Below are 14,791 nucleotides of genomic sequence, written 5' to 3'. Positions count from 1 at the left end.
AACACAGAGCAAGCATTCTTTTCCAAACTTGTTTGAGCACACAGTTATATTAATATATCACCAAAAAATGGTGCCATAGGAGGGATAAATGAGACTGAATGTGCAAGAACTAGGGAAAGGAATTAAAGAGAGATGAATTTTCAAGAATGTAATCATCAGTAGTTTCAACTAATCATGTCTTAAACTTTGACCAGTTGATTGGAATCCCCTGGCTTGGATAATAACTGATTTTTCTCTTGCGTCCAGTATAGGGCGTTCATGAGCAGGTGTCAACACATCTTAGGAATGTACAGTTTGGTGCTGAAAAAAGATACTCATACATTTGAAAACAAATAAATATATTATCTGAATGGGATGGGGGTTAAGTTTGGAAAGAATTTCCCAGGGAGACCTGATTTGTGTGTTTGACTAGGCACAAATGACCAAGAAGGTAGGAACATCAGAGGACATATAAAATGGCTTTGGAAGCAGACAGGCGTGGTGGGATGAAAAAAGCAATACTGCCTTGTATAGAGTAGGGTCACCAACATAAAGACATTCTAAGATTGAAGGAAGATCTGCTTTTAGCTGGGGTTTAGATTTGATAGGAAAGAAACTAGGACCATTGTCAACTTTTGAGTATGCCGGGTGAGGTAATAGACTCAGGTCAAAGGATTTGAACCTTATTTGCCTGAGATGGGGAAAGCCTCTAGGTGGGGAAATTAGCTACTGCTGCATGAAGTACGTCCTAGATTATATACAACAGTGGTAGCTACAAATATGGTAAAAGTGAAAACGAGAGATAAAAAACAGATGAGACTAGAGGGGAGGATATAGCTCAAGTGGTAGAGCGCATGCTTAGCATACACAAGGTTCTGGGTTCAATTCCCAATACCTCCTCTAAAAAGAAACAAATAAGTACACTTAACCCCCCCCCCTTTAAAACAATACATAAATTAAGGAGGAAAAAAACAGGTGAGACTAAATAATTTCATGCGAGTTTCTGCCCTATGTCTAAAACTGTGGTCTGTAACTCTCCAAGCATTCAGAAAGGACAAGGAGAACTGAAGGAAAAAATAAGGCAGAAAAAGGAGAGAATATAGAAGAGTCGATGCCAGGCAAGAAAATACCAAACACCTCAATCACTTAAAAATGGAAGGCTATGCCCAGTGTCAATCACATGCTGTAACAGCCCAAAGCGCACACAGATTCCCTTCTATAAGGACCCTTGGGTTGCAGTAACAGCTTAAATAAACTGTTAAAAACTTCTAAAACAAACAGAATTGACGCAACCTCCTACCCTCAGATTGCTCCAGGGAGTTCTCCAACCCCCAAAGGCACAAAGGAAGGTTTGCAACCTGAAAACGCACGTTTGTACCAACATTAGGCCAACGGTGCCAGCCTGCCAAACGCCGTGAATGACTTTGCCCTTTCAACAACGCTGGGACTTTTCGGCTGACACAACACCGCATCGTCAGGACTTCAGTGGAGTGGGTGCCTTTACGCCTGAGTTGATACTGACCCCTCGGGCGAGCTCCACCAAGACCGTCTGAGGTGTGGCCGGTCCTCGGAGCCCGCCCGAACGGAGGGCGGCTGAGACGACGAGGCAGGGGCGTGAGGGCCGCCGCCCCGGCCCAGACGCACGGCAGTAAGGCCAGAACCGTTCCCACTTGGCCCCGCGACGTCCGCGCGGGAGTTCGACGCCCCGCGAGGCGGGGCGACGCCGGAAGTGTCCCTCGGCGCCCTGGACGGCGGCGGTTGCGACCGGACGGCGGCGGTTGCCAGCGCGACAGGAGCTTCCCAAAGCCGCTGGTGCTCTAGACAGGAGATTTAGAAGTTTCTTGTTGCGGGCTCTGACTGCTGGGCTCGTCCTGTCGGGGTCCCCAGGATGTTATTTTACCCGAGTAAGAAAGTGAGTTTCCCGGGGTTCGCCCTCGCTGCTCCTCCGATCTCTCGTCCGGCGGGCGATTCCCGCATCCTGCCTTAGAGGCCAGGCGTCGTGATCGCGGCTTCGCCATCCCTGCTCCCACTTTTCTGCCTGGTCCAGCCTCGGACCTCCTGCTGAGCCCCAGCTAGTCCTGGTGGAGCCAGCAGCCCTCTCGCACGATTCTTTCCCATTCCCGCCCCGGGTTAGGTCCTTCTGGGGGAACTGCAGGACCTTGCGTGTTTCCCTATCCTTCCTCCGCCACCTGTTGCTGATCCAGTTGACTTAAATTCTTTGGATTATCACAGGCCGCTGAGCAGGAGAAAAATAATAACAAAAAGGAAGGCAAAGTGTGTGTGCAAAGAGAATATGGATTGATGGTATAGGTTTATACCTCCATTACCCCCTCCCTCCTTTAAAAAAAATCCATCAGGTCTCTCCTCTCTTGGGTTCTTTCTCAGTCACTCACCTTGTCTTGTGTGCAGTTCTTTTTACCAAATGGCGGGGCCCGGGGCAGTTCAGGGGACTATGTTCATTTTCATAACGGCTCGCACTTCTGCAAGGCTGGCCGTTTTTCGTCTTCAGCCTTCGTCTCGGGTAGACCCGTTCCCAACCCCTTCGTGAAGAGCTGTGAGAGTGGGTCTGGTTGTTTTTCAGATTACCATTCCCAATAATGTGAAGCTGAAGTGTGTATCTTGGAACAAGGACCAAGGATTCATAGCATGCGGTGGTGAAGATGGATTACTAAAAGTTTTGAAATTGGAGACGCAGACAGGTAAATGAATGCGAATCCAAATGTTTGAACTCGACGGAAAATCATTTGTTCAGGGAGATTTGCTCATGGTATTTGTCAGTATGCAATTCTAATTCTTGCAAAAGGAAAAGAACAAAACCCCAAAAATTCTGTGGTGTTTTTCTAGTTTTTTTTTCACATGCAAATGTTAGATGAATTTGGCTGAAGTTATTGATGGAAATTGAAAAAGAATGAGGAAAGAAAACTAAGACACTGTGTTGCCCTATGCAATGTGTGTTATTGTGCTGTATTATTAGGAGACCAATAAAAATGATGTGAATCAGCATTTCAGTAAGGTTACAAAATCTCACATTTTGGCAGATTATTTGCAGGTTTATGTTATCCTTTCTGATTTTCAGATGTGTGAATTAGTATGCACCTAGTTCCCAAGAACAGAAAATTGGATTAAAAACATTTTTATTAAGAAGTCTCTTGTGTTTCATGGCTTGATTTCTCTTTTTCTAGTTCTCTGGAATCATAGCAAACTGTTACACATTTTGTTAGAATCTAGTGTTGCTCCATGTTGGAGAGCTAGACAATCCCCAATCTAAATTGTAGATCAAAATGAGGAGATTGGAGTTGGAACCTCAGCTCTGCCGTAAGACTTCTGAATGTCTTTCAGCACATTGCTGACTATCCTTGGGTTTTAGTTCACTTTTTTGTAAAATAAAGGATTGAGCTAAATTACTTTTTGGATTCCTTACAGCATTGCTTCTCAATGCTTCTCAGACATTAGGAATCATCTGATGAGGTTGTTAAAATGGATTTCTGGGCTCTAGCCACAAAGTTGATCTGGAATGGGGTCTGAGAATTTGCATTTCTAGTGATACTGACGTTGCAGGTTCTCAGACCACACTTTGAGTAGCACTGCTTTACAGCTTTGAAGTGGTATTTAGGAATATTAATTGAGAACTTTCTATGTTTGGGGTGTTTAATCTTTAGTATCTCATTTGACTTCACAATAATCTTGAGAGGTAGGTATTCCAGATGAGAAAACTGAGGTGCTGAGCAGTTAGTAAATGGCCAAAGGTCACATAGGAAATAAGTGACACAGATACGATTTGAAATAATGGGAATAGAAAAGAGTTTTACTTGAGCCAAACTGAGGACTGTAGGCGGGAAGCAGCATCTCAGGTAGTTCTGGGAAACTGTTCCAAAGAAGATGGTTTTATCTCCTGCTGAAACAAACAGCATCAAACATGACAGTGGTACATTCCTTCAAGGAATGTATATGCTTCCTACACAACGAGTAAGTCTGGCTTTGGCTTTGGCTTCTAGGAAGAGAGCCTTATCATTGAAGGAGTACCAGCACTGAGCATTTATATTTTATCTCTGTGTTCAGAATGGACATTCTTTACTTCTGGACAATGCACGCTTTAATGATTAAAACAGATAAACAAGATGTTTGATAGGCTACAAAACAGGCTGTTCTAGCTAGCATAAAGTTTAAGTTAAATAATAAATGAGCCAGAATGACTTCCCCATACTTCAATATGTGAAAATTTCTTCCATCAGAATTTAGTTTGTCTCACTTTCAAGCCCGCGTTTTTAACCACTACACAGAGGGCTCATGGACAGCCTCAGTAGAGAGAGAATAATTGTTTTGATGTGTTAAATTAATTCCATGAAATAAAAGGCAGATTTGGAAGGTTGATACTTATGTACCAATTAGAGTTTGACCTCTGATGTTTAGCAATTTAATTTCTCAATGCTTTAGTTTTATTAACTGTGTTAAGACAAAATAATTTGTGTCTCTGTTATGTTTTTCAAATATATAGGTACCTATGTGTATGTATGTATTTTTTTGTTTTGCTTAAAACATGTAGGAAGTTTTAATTACATTAAGAAATGCACTTATGTTTAATATTGTAGACTTTTCAAGAAAAAAATTACTTCTTTTCCTGTTCTGCACTTTTGATGAAGTATGGTTACAGTATTCTTTGCAATTAGTGAGCAAGATGGCATATAGATTCTTGAGAGTCTTGGAAGATGGAGTAAATTATTTGTTTTGGAACTTAATGAGTGTGAATCATATTTTAAAGAGATGAATATAAGAACTATTACTGGAAGATTGTTTAAAGTTCAGTCTATTGTGTTTAATAAGCATAGTTGTGATACAACAGATCCTCCAGTAACAATGACCAGATATTGCATGCCTAGTACGTTTGAAGTACTGTGTTGTACTAAAGATGCAAAGATGTGACTTTGTAAGTACCATTTTGGAGTTTAGCTACAAAATAGCTAAGTTATTATCATTCATCAATATAATATAACAATCCTCTACATCAATAAAACACCTTCTATGGCATCATTTTAATGGCTGTTTAGTATTCCATTATGTTGGTATATATGATAGTTTATTTAACCAGTTCTAGTGTTGGACATTTAGATGTCTTCATATAGGTTGCGTCTAACAATATCTTCGTATCTAAAGATATTTATTAAAGATATATCTTTGTGTAAACCTTTATTTACTTGCTAGGATAAATTTCTAGAAGTGGAATCCATTGGATCAAAGGTCATGTACATTTATAAAGCTTCTTCGTATGTTTAGCCAACTTATCTTCTAGGAAGTTTGCACTACTTTGCATTCCCTGTGGTGATGTACCCGGTTTTCACTCCCTTGCCTTAGAAGGAAAGGGACTAGAACCAGCATTAGCCTGAAGCTTTTTCCATCAGGTTAAGATGGGGAGGCGGGTAACTTTCTTCTCTCACAGGCCAACTTCCACATGTTTTGCTGAAGCCCACCTCCTCCCTCCTTCCATGGACCCCATTACTTTTTTTATCCTCTCTCTCCTTTGAGTTTCAGTTTGATTTCTCCCTCTTTTCTCTCCCTCACCAGTGATTTTCATGTTCCAAATCCAATGGACAGCTTTTATTTTTGGTTCCTATCAGCATTTGACCTTTCCTTCTGTCTTGAATCATTGTTTTTCAAGACAGAAGAACTGAAGTTTTTTAATTATTGTTTTATTTCTATGTGTTGCTTTTCCCTCCTTTCTCAATCTCTTTACTAGATTTTCCTCTAACTATTGGAATTCCTGAGAACTTGGCTCTGAGCTCTCTTCATTTTACGTTCTCTTTAGACTTATTCTTTCATTTCCATGGTTTTAAATGCCATCTGTGGGGTGATGATTCCTAAATAAACATCTCCAACCCAGTCCTGATTTTTCAGACTTGGACATCGCCACAAGAATCTTTCATGGGTTTTAAATGCCTTATTTTATTGGTGCCTTCTTTCATCATGCCTTTTAAATCCAAGGGTTATTGGTACGTGCTTTTAGAAGAATTCTGTCAGTATTACCCAATTTTTGTTCCCATGCCAGTCTGGTTTGTTTCCTCATTGGTCATGGGGAGTTTAGGAATGTAACTCACTAGAGTCTTGGAATACTGGTGGCTTTGCTCTACCTCTACCTCATTGAAAACTTTTGGCTTTTTTTTTTTTTTTTGACATCAGAACTTTCAGGTGAGTTTTGCAAAATTTTCAGCATGATCAAGTTCTGGAGTTGTTGCCAGCAAAAGACAATGTTTTGATGTGGATGATACTTGTTCAACATGTAAAGTGGAATTCCAAAAAATTATTCTCATCTGTCAGAATATATTTTGTGAAGAGTCCTTCACTAAATAGTTTAACAAAGAAAAAACATGCCTGCTGTGCAGAATTATGAATTCAGACCATATAAACAAAGGGAAAGATGGAACTATTTCATCACACTTTCAGATATGGTAGGTCCTGTAAACCCTTAGAATCACGTATCATTAATTTCACTTGGTTACAGTGACTATTACTATGGCATTAGAAGGGATTTTCAGTGCTATAAGAAACATGTTTCTAGCAAATGTTTTTAGAATACTAGAATAAGGTTTAAGTGTGTAGAACAATTTTTAAGCGATTCAGTGAGTGAAAGAACCTTCTGTTAAAAAAATAATGATCCCCCTAATGTATATCAACAACATTTATTCTGTCTTAATGTTTGACAGATGATTGTGATGTTATATATGTGCATTCTTCTTAATGTTACCAAGACAGTAACTGGATAATTAGAACCAGTGGTTTTAGAGGAACTCAGGTATTTTTTCCTGAGATTGTTTTCAGAATAAAGAATATTTTTCGTAATATTTTAAGATACATGTTATCTGAAAGTAGAATTTTATTTAGCATCAACTTTTGTAATTCCTATTCTCACAAATTCTTTAAAGAGTTTCATAAATTTGTATTTTAAAGTAGATGTTTTAAATGCTACATTTTACATGCATTAGTCAGATTTGCTAAGTGAAGATTAATGTGCTGAGATGACATATTAATGTATTATTCTCTACAATACGATTAGTAATCAAGGAGAATAAATCACTTTAAATAAAAAAGTCTTTAAAGGCATACATTGCTCTTTGGATAAAATCTAAAAAAAAATTTTTTTATTGTTTCCTGCAAAGACTTCCTAATTTTTCTTGTGCCCATCACTTCTGCCTCATCTTGTGCCATTCTCCCCCAGTTCAACCAAATCGGCCTTTTTTCAGTTTGTCAGAGGCTCTACACTTCTTCTCAGGGGGCTTTGCCTCACTGTTTCGTAGCCCAGAATACTGCCCCCCTTTCCCTGCCTTGCTTGGCTTTTTCCAGATTCTCCCTCAGTCTCAGCATAAATATCATTTCTTCAGAAATCGTTCCCTGGTTCTCCCTCCCTCCAATCTAAATTAATCCCCTTCTGTTACTGCCTCTTTTTATACCTTTACTTCCCCAGTTTATAATTATATATATATATATTTATGTGAGTGTGTGATGGTGTATTTAATATCTGTCCCCTCAGTAGACTCCAGGCTCTCTGAAGGCAGAGGCCTTAACTAGTTTGTTCATCATTTTATATTCAGAACTTTCCACAGTACATAGGTCAGTGTGGACATTCAATAAATATTTGTTGAATGATGAATGAATAAATATAAGATTCTGTAAAATCTAGTAAAAACTAGTTTCCAAAATCTTTGCTTTTTGATCAATCTTATGCTTTAGAGTTCTCAATCTATATCTCATAAATATTTTTATGTATTATCTTTGGGGAAGGAATAAGTAACAATAATAAGTTATATATTTAGTATACTGAATAAACAACGTCCTTTACACATTTTTGCTTTATTTTTCCAGAAAAACGTCTTTGCAAGAGGGTATGTGTTATTGTCCATGTTTTCGCCATGAGAAAAGCAGATCAGAATGAGGCATACTTAAATCTTTCTAATATTATCTGGGAATAGGAACTCCTTTCAAAAAAAGCAGGAAATGTCAAAATTTTATAATCTGCCACTTACATATTTGCCACAGTATTTTTTTGTTTTTGTTTTTTTAGATGATGCAAAGTTGACAGGTCTTGCAGCCCCTAGTACCCTTTCTGTGAATCAGAATCTTAAAGGTCATAGTGGTGAGTCATGTAAATTTTTAAATCATATTTGAATAGTATTAACTTTAGGAATTTAGAAACTGTCTACTTAATGCAACAATGTCATCATTTTAAATAATGGTAATATTTTAAGAAATCATTTCTATTTAGCCATAATTAATAGAGTGTAGAATCATTCACCAACTTTCAGATGATTAAATAACATCTTCAACAGATGTGAAAAAAAGTAGCTATTTTATATATTAAAAATACTGTTATCTGCCTATGGATAGGATATAATCCTTTTTTGGAGTCTGTCCTATGGTCCCAGATTAAAGTAGACTAAGAGGCATCTGAATGCACTACATGAACCTAGACTGAATCTTGAAATGACAAAAACAAGTATCTATAAAGGACATTATTTGGACAGTTAATAAAACTTGAAAGTGGGCTGTGGGTTAGATAATATTGTACTGTTACTAAACTTTCTAATTTGTAAAATGATTTTAAAAGAGAAATGCCCCTGTTCTTAGGATATACATACTAAAGTATTTAGGGACTAAAAACTAAAAGAAACCCCATTTGGTCATATAACCCAGAGGTTTAAAATATGCTCAAGAGTTTGTTACTAATAGAATGGAAAACAAGGTTGGAGAGGGGAGAGAAATAGGGGACATATCAACCACAAACAAATATCCACCCCCTCCCCCAACCAAAAAAAAGTCCTTAGTATGATGTCCTTTGGGCATCATAATCCTTGAGAGTCAGGCAAGTTAGGTAAATCTTACTTACATTTGTTTCTGTCGTCAGATATATGGCAGCTCTTGCAGCTGATCCTACAGGGACTTTAGCTGGCATGAAATAGAAATAAACATGTAAAATAGGATTATGCGTTCTTGTAGAAATGAGTAATAATAGTAACTACATCCTGTGAATATTTTTGAGTAGTATTAAAGACTGGTTAGTTGCCCAGGAACAGTATTGATTTTAATCTGCTCTTGGTATTTAGTGTAAAAATATAAATTTGAAATTAACCGTGGCTTCCTTTTTGGTCTCTAAACTGTTTTATAATTTTTTAGGTTCTGTTCAAATTGTCACATGGAATGAACAATACCAGAAGTTGACTACCAGTGATGAAAATGGTCTTATCATTGTTTGGATGTTTCATGAAGGTATATTGGGAGAGTTCATTTAATCTTTCACAAAATGGAGTCTGGATTACAGTATCTGCATGGGGAAATAACTTCTTTGAAACAGGCCCTTTTTTAACCAGCAACAGGAGGAGTTCACAGGGGTGATATTTCTGAATTTATGGCTGCCTACTCTTCCCTTTAACATTATTTCTTTTGAACTGTGATCTTGCATTAAGAAAGTGAATTAGGTGACTGTTGGTTATCTCCAAACTGAACTTAGACTCTTAGCAGTATACTTTCTGCTTGAGATAGCCTTTTTGTTTTCTTTTTTCTTTTTTCAGGTTTCCAGTAAGAATTGGTTTCTCTGTGGTCAGGGGCTAGAGTTAGTTCAGTAGATAAGAACATGTTTATGAAGAAGTCAAAGGCAATAATTCATTTCCTTTAATGAGCCAGTCAGCTTCCTTTTCTTCCGTGGATACAGATTTCATCTCGGCTCTGACTGCTGGCTCACAAGTTGTGCCTTTTGCCCACGAGAGAGAGAAGGATTAATTTATGTGCATCACTATTGCCAGAAAAATAACTGAATAATACACATTCTTTTGAGGCTTGTAGCCATCATCTTTAAATGAAAAGGGCCCCTTAGTTCACACGTGTTGTTTGGAAAACGTTTAGGGTATGCCTTTTAAATATTCTCAGTTAAAATATGCTGTAGTACATGAATTCATTTATTTATGTTTAAAGTTTATGTCTGTGTGTGTGTGTGTGTAGGTAGTAGAATGTGAAAGTACAGGAGATTAAACTTTGTCTGTTTCCAAAGTAGGTCTTCTCTGAGCCTCGGTCTTGACTTGATGATACCCTGCTCTGACTAGTTATTCCACATTGCATGATTATTTGCCTGGCTTCAAGCCAGAGTTCCCTGTACAGAATGTAGTAAAGCCTTTTAAAAATGAAAACAAAACAAAGTAGCCTTGGGATTTGTCTCACCTTTGGTTATACCTTGAGTCAGGTCACATCTCACTCCAGCCCCGTGTACAAGAACGTTTTTGTCACTCAGCATTAGTGATGTGATATCACTAATGTGATATGAACAGTTTAAAATTTTTTTCAAGCAGGCTTAGAGTTTTTACATAATGTGCTGATATTTAATATGCCTATAATTAATCATTGGAGAGTTTATGCATACGTATAAAGGTACTGTAGTTATTCTGTTTTTTCCCTTGGTTATGCGAGATGTACTCAAGTGGGAAAAGTTGGGCTTTGAGGAAAATCAATTGTTTTGGTTCTTCCAAAGCAAATGAAGTTTTATTTTTCAATTAACAGAAAAAAGGAAAGAGAAAAAGATTATGAAAATGAATATATGTACGTATATGCATGACTGGGACATTGTGCTGTACACCAGAGACTGATACATCATAATTGACTGTACTTTAATTTAAAAAAAATTCATTCCAAACAAAAAAATTAAAATAAATTGGTGAGAAAATGTAAAAAAAAAGAAAGAGGAAAAGAAAGCAAGAAAGAGGGAAAAAAAAAAGATGGGCATTTGTTGTGTTTTCTGTGATAACCTTTGAAGCAATTATTAGTTAAGACCTAAGTTAGTTTTTGCATCTTGTTGTGTTGGATTTGAAGATTTTATAGTTTAATGTGTCGAGTTGTAGCAAACTTTGTAGTTATTTATCCCATTGTGTATTTTATGGCATGTTTTCAACTCTGAAGTACCATTTGTTAGATGGGAGTTTCGGCTTGTAATTAGTTTCTATTTGTGAAAACAGGCTCGTGGTATGAGGAGATGATCAATGATAGGAACAGATCAGTGGCTCGAAGTATGAGCTGGAATGCCGACGGACGGAAGATCTGCATCGTGTACGAAGACGGGGCTGTGATAGTTGGTTCTGTGGACGGTAATGCATTTTTGCACCTAGAGCTAAGATCAAGATTTAGCTGACATTTTTGATCTTTAGAGGTTTAAATTAATTGTCATATGTTAGCATTCTGATAGAAAAATAAACAAGAAAAGAGAAAATAGTTACTGTACAATTTGATGACATTCAAGAATCATTTATTTTCAAGTATATGCAGGTGAAAAATCAATTTAAGTTTCCTACAGTAGCACTGGAAAAAATGAATTTTTCAGAATTATTTTAAATATATCTGCCTAATTATATGAGTTATCTTTACATTTGTTAGACTGTATTATAAATATGTAAATATTAGTTTCAAAAAGTATGTAGAGGTCTAACGATCACTTTTTAAACATTGAGATGAAAATGATATATATAACATTAGTTTCAGGGGTATAGCATAATGATTCAGTATTTTTATATATTATGAAATGATCATCTGGTCATTTTTTAATAGAAGTGAGCATGTCATTGCTGTGTTTTGTAGGCTAAAAACCTATGTCTTTAAAATTCTAGTTCATCTATAGCACTAGGGCTTCTAAGAGTTTGGACTTTTGTTTTAGTGTGAAATTCTGTCCATTAGAGAAATAATTTATTAAAAACATTTTTTTGTACAGAAAAAAAAATTTTCTGAGAGCCTTCAAAATGACAGCTGTAGTTCTAGGCACTGGGTACAACAAAAAAAATTTTTCAGATCTGGATCAGGAGAGATGGATGAGTAACCAAGCAATTACAATGCCTCATGACAGGTGCTAAGGGAGGGAAAATACAGCAACACGTGGAAGAAGTATGCAACCCAGAATCAGAGGGATCAGGGAGGGCATCCTGGAGGAAGTGATGTCTATGCTGAGGCATTAGCTACAAGGACGGTTGGTGTGTACAATGTCCTAGACCTAAGAAACAGCATTTGAGGAGGTCCAGAGGAGTTGAACTTACCCATGTTTAGGATATTGAAACAATTTTGAGAATCAGTGTAGTATAAAACGAAAAGGAGAAGGGTTGCATGTGATGAAATTAGGATCTTAGCCTAGATTAGTGTCTGACTGAGGACATACCTCTTTCTTTGTATCGGGGGCAAAGCAGAAAGGATAAGTGGATTCAGTTCTGTTCCGAATGTCTGAAAGTGGGAATGGGGGATATCTTTTTTGAAAGGTTTTATTTTCTTCCCAAAGTAGAAGTGAGTAGAAGTGAGGTTCTGAGTCAGAGTTTAGAAGAGAAGGAAGAAAGCTGGAAGCAGCTGCTATTTCAAATGCTCAGTAGGGTGTTTGACACCTAGTAGGTGCTCAGTATTGACTGAATAAGTTGAACAAATGCATGGATGCTGTGAGGAGTGTGAGGGCTTTTTCAGGAAACAAAGATTTTCAGAGAGGCTATTGGAGAATCATGACCTTGAACTTTTAATGAAATTATGATGTTTTATGTTATGTTTTAGGGAATTGCATTTGGAGAAAAGACCTGAAGGGTATACAGTTATGCCATGTAGCCTGGTCCGCAGATAGCAAAATCTTACTTTTTGGAATGGCAAATGGAGAAATACACATTTATGATAATCAGGGGAATTTTATAGTAAGTATATATATTCTTTACTTTTATTTATACAGTTTTATATGATTATTTTCTATATCATTCACATATGTATACACATTTATTTATTATGATAGTTTATGTAATCAAGAAAGTCTTCAATTCAGGTTTTCCTCCAATCGTCTAAAATTTTTTAGTTAAAAAACTTCTGGGTTGCTTTAAGGTAAATTAATGCTTTTAATTCTGATTCTCTGGTAGCTGGAAAGGACAAGACCTCAGCGTATTGAAACTGAGGGATTATGGGTAGGATGATGTGTAGTTTAATCTTTGTGTCCTCTAATACCTGAAGCCAAAGTTTCCATTAGATACCAAAGATATTTTTGTAGCAAGCTACTAAAGATTGTAAAAAGGATGGAAGACTTAAACATCAGGTCCTGAAAAGAAGACAAAATAGAATAGGCTGAGGAAGCATAATATCAAGAAAAACCTTGGCTTTGTGAAATCTGGCTGTGATGGATCTCTGACCTTACTTCTGGGGCAGTTTTTTTGTCGGGGAGGGTAGGTGATTAGGGTTTTATTTATTCATTTATTTAAATGGAGGTACTGGGGATCGAACCCAGGACCTCGTGCCTGCTAATCATACACTGTACCACTGAGCTCCACCCTCCCCCTACTTTTGTTTTTAGTGAGGGTTAAGACGTTACATAAATCCACTCATTAGTGGAAGTGATAATAACCAACCAACTTTTACATGACACTTTGCTATTTTCAGAGCACTTTTGTGTACCTCGTGTCATTGAGTCTCATAAAAGCTCTGGTTTTTTTTTTTTTATCTTCATTTTACTAATGGGGAAAACTGAAACTCAGGTAAAGTGATTTGTCCATGATTGGTAAACCAATAAGTGATGGAGCTTGCATCCCAAACCAGATTTTTAAAATTTTTTCAGTGTTCTTTATATAACACTGATTCATACTGACTCCTGTTTTAAAATGTAAAACACTAACCTAACTGATTTTATTTAGATGAAAATGAAACTCAGGTGTTTAGTGAATGTCACTGGAGCAATCAGTATTGCTGGAATTCATTGGTACCATGGCACAGAAGGCTGCGTGGAGCCAGATTGCCCTTGCCTTGCTATTTGCTTTGACAATGGGAGATGCCAAATAATGAGACATGAAAATGACCAAAGTATGTAATTTTTCTTTTTTTCAAATGTGGAGAATTAAAAAAATATTTAAAAATTATCTTTAAGATGATAAAATTCTCTAGGCTAAGTTTTTCACTATAATTACTTCATTTTTTCTTTTTGACTAGATCCTGTTTTAATTGATGCTGACATGTATGTAGTCAGCATCCAGTGGAACCACACTGGCAGTGTGCTAGCTGTGGCAGGCTCCCAGGAGGCCAACACTCAGGATAAAGATGGAAACGTTGTACAGTTTTACACTCCGTTTGGTGTGGTAAGTGTATTAAAGATTTTGTCTTCTTTCTACTTAAATATGCAGTGAGTAAGGGGGGAACCAAATGAAGGGAGGGATATGAATTTGTCACATTTTTTAAAAGGGACATTTCAAGTAAAAATGATGAACCGTTAGGTGAATGTCTTTGAATGTTATCCCCATATTATAAGTCTTCATGGTTGTATTTTATCATGGAATTTATTTGATAATCTGTACATTTAGGACACCAGATGTTTCACATAAGAAATCACTAGGGAGTAGCTGAGAATATTTTCTCTGTGATCTGAACATGCATCTCCTTTTACAGCTGCTTTTTGAGTTATTTTCAGTGTAATTTAGTTGTTCGAGGTTAATTTTGGGGGGTTTTAATATGATATATTAAATATGCATAGGTATTTAAATATACATATCTGTCTGTCCTATCCCAAACTTCTAATAGTTTTAATTTGTTGTGGAATAATCAATTATTTTAAGACAATCTATCCTAATAATTAATCTTAGGTGATACTACATTAAAATATGTGTTGTTTTCATAAATGCATATGCTATCTTTCTCAATAGTATTATTAATAAATTTAATTTTTGAAGAGAATTTTCTTTAAGCAGCAGTAGAAAAGATCAAATAGGAGGATTCATATATTGTACATTTTAAAGAATTTAGAAAATGAGAACTTAGTAGTAACTAAACTTAATACATTTTTGCCTATTTTATT

General features: G+C 36.8%; 1 protein-coding gene and 1 pseudogene across 2 annotated transcripts in view; both read left to right on the top strand.

The window, feature by feature from the left end:
* Nucleotides 1-1,729: 1,729 nt before the first annotated feature.
* The window catches only part of LOC140691434 (WD repeat-containing protein 35-like), a 40,109-nt gene continuing 27,047 nt past the window's right edge, over nucleotides 1,730-14,791 (top strand). For both annotated transcript variants that reach the window (XM_072955032.1, XM_072955033.1), the window contains exons 1-8: nucleotides 1,730-1,891; nucleotides 2,561-2,678; nucleotides 8,030-8,101; nucleotides 9,139-9,231; nucleotides 10,965-11,093; nucleotides 12,526-12,659; nucleotides 13,641-13,806; nucleotides 13,933-14,078. In XM_072955032.1, the coding sequence (XP_072811133.1) occupies nucleotides 1,868-1,891; nucleotides 2,561-2,678; nucleotides 8,030-8,101; nucleotides 9,139-9,231; nucleotides 10,965-11,093; nucleotides 12,526-12,659; nucleotides 13,641-13,806; nucleotides 13,933-14,078 (882 nt within the window). In that variant the 5' untranslated portion in view covers nucleotides 1,730-1,867. The remainder of the gene's footprint in view (nucleotides 1,892-2,560; nucleotides 2,679-8,029; nucleotides 8,102-9,138; nucleotides 9,232-10,964; nucleotides 11,094-12,525; nucleotides 12,660-13,640; nucleotides 13,807-13,932; nucleotides 14,079-14,791) is intronic.
* On the top strand, nucleotides 5,896-6,423 carry LOC140691435 (E3 ubiquitin-protein ligase RNFT1 pseudogene; annotated as a pseudogene).

Source organism: Vicugna pacos, chromosome 35 (assembly GCF_048564905.1).
Source record: "Vicugna pacos chromosome 35, VicPac4, whole genome shotgun sequence".
NCBI lineage: Eukaryota > Metazoa > Chordata > Mammalia > Artiodactyla > Camelidae > Vicugna > Vicugna pacos.
Note: the sequence above shows the minus strand (reverse complement) of the source record. Positions and strands in the feature narration are given on the sequence as shown.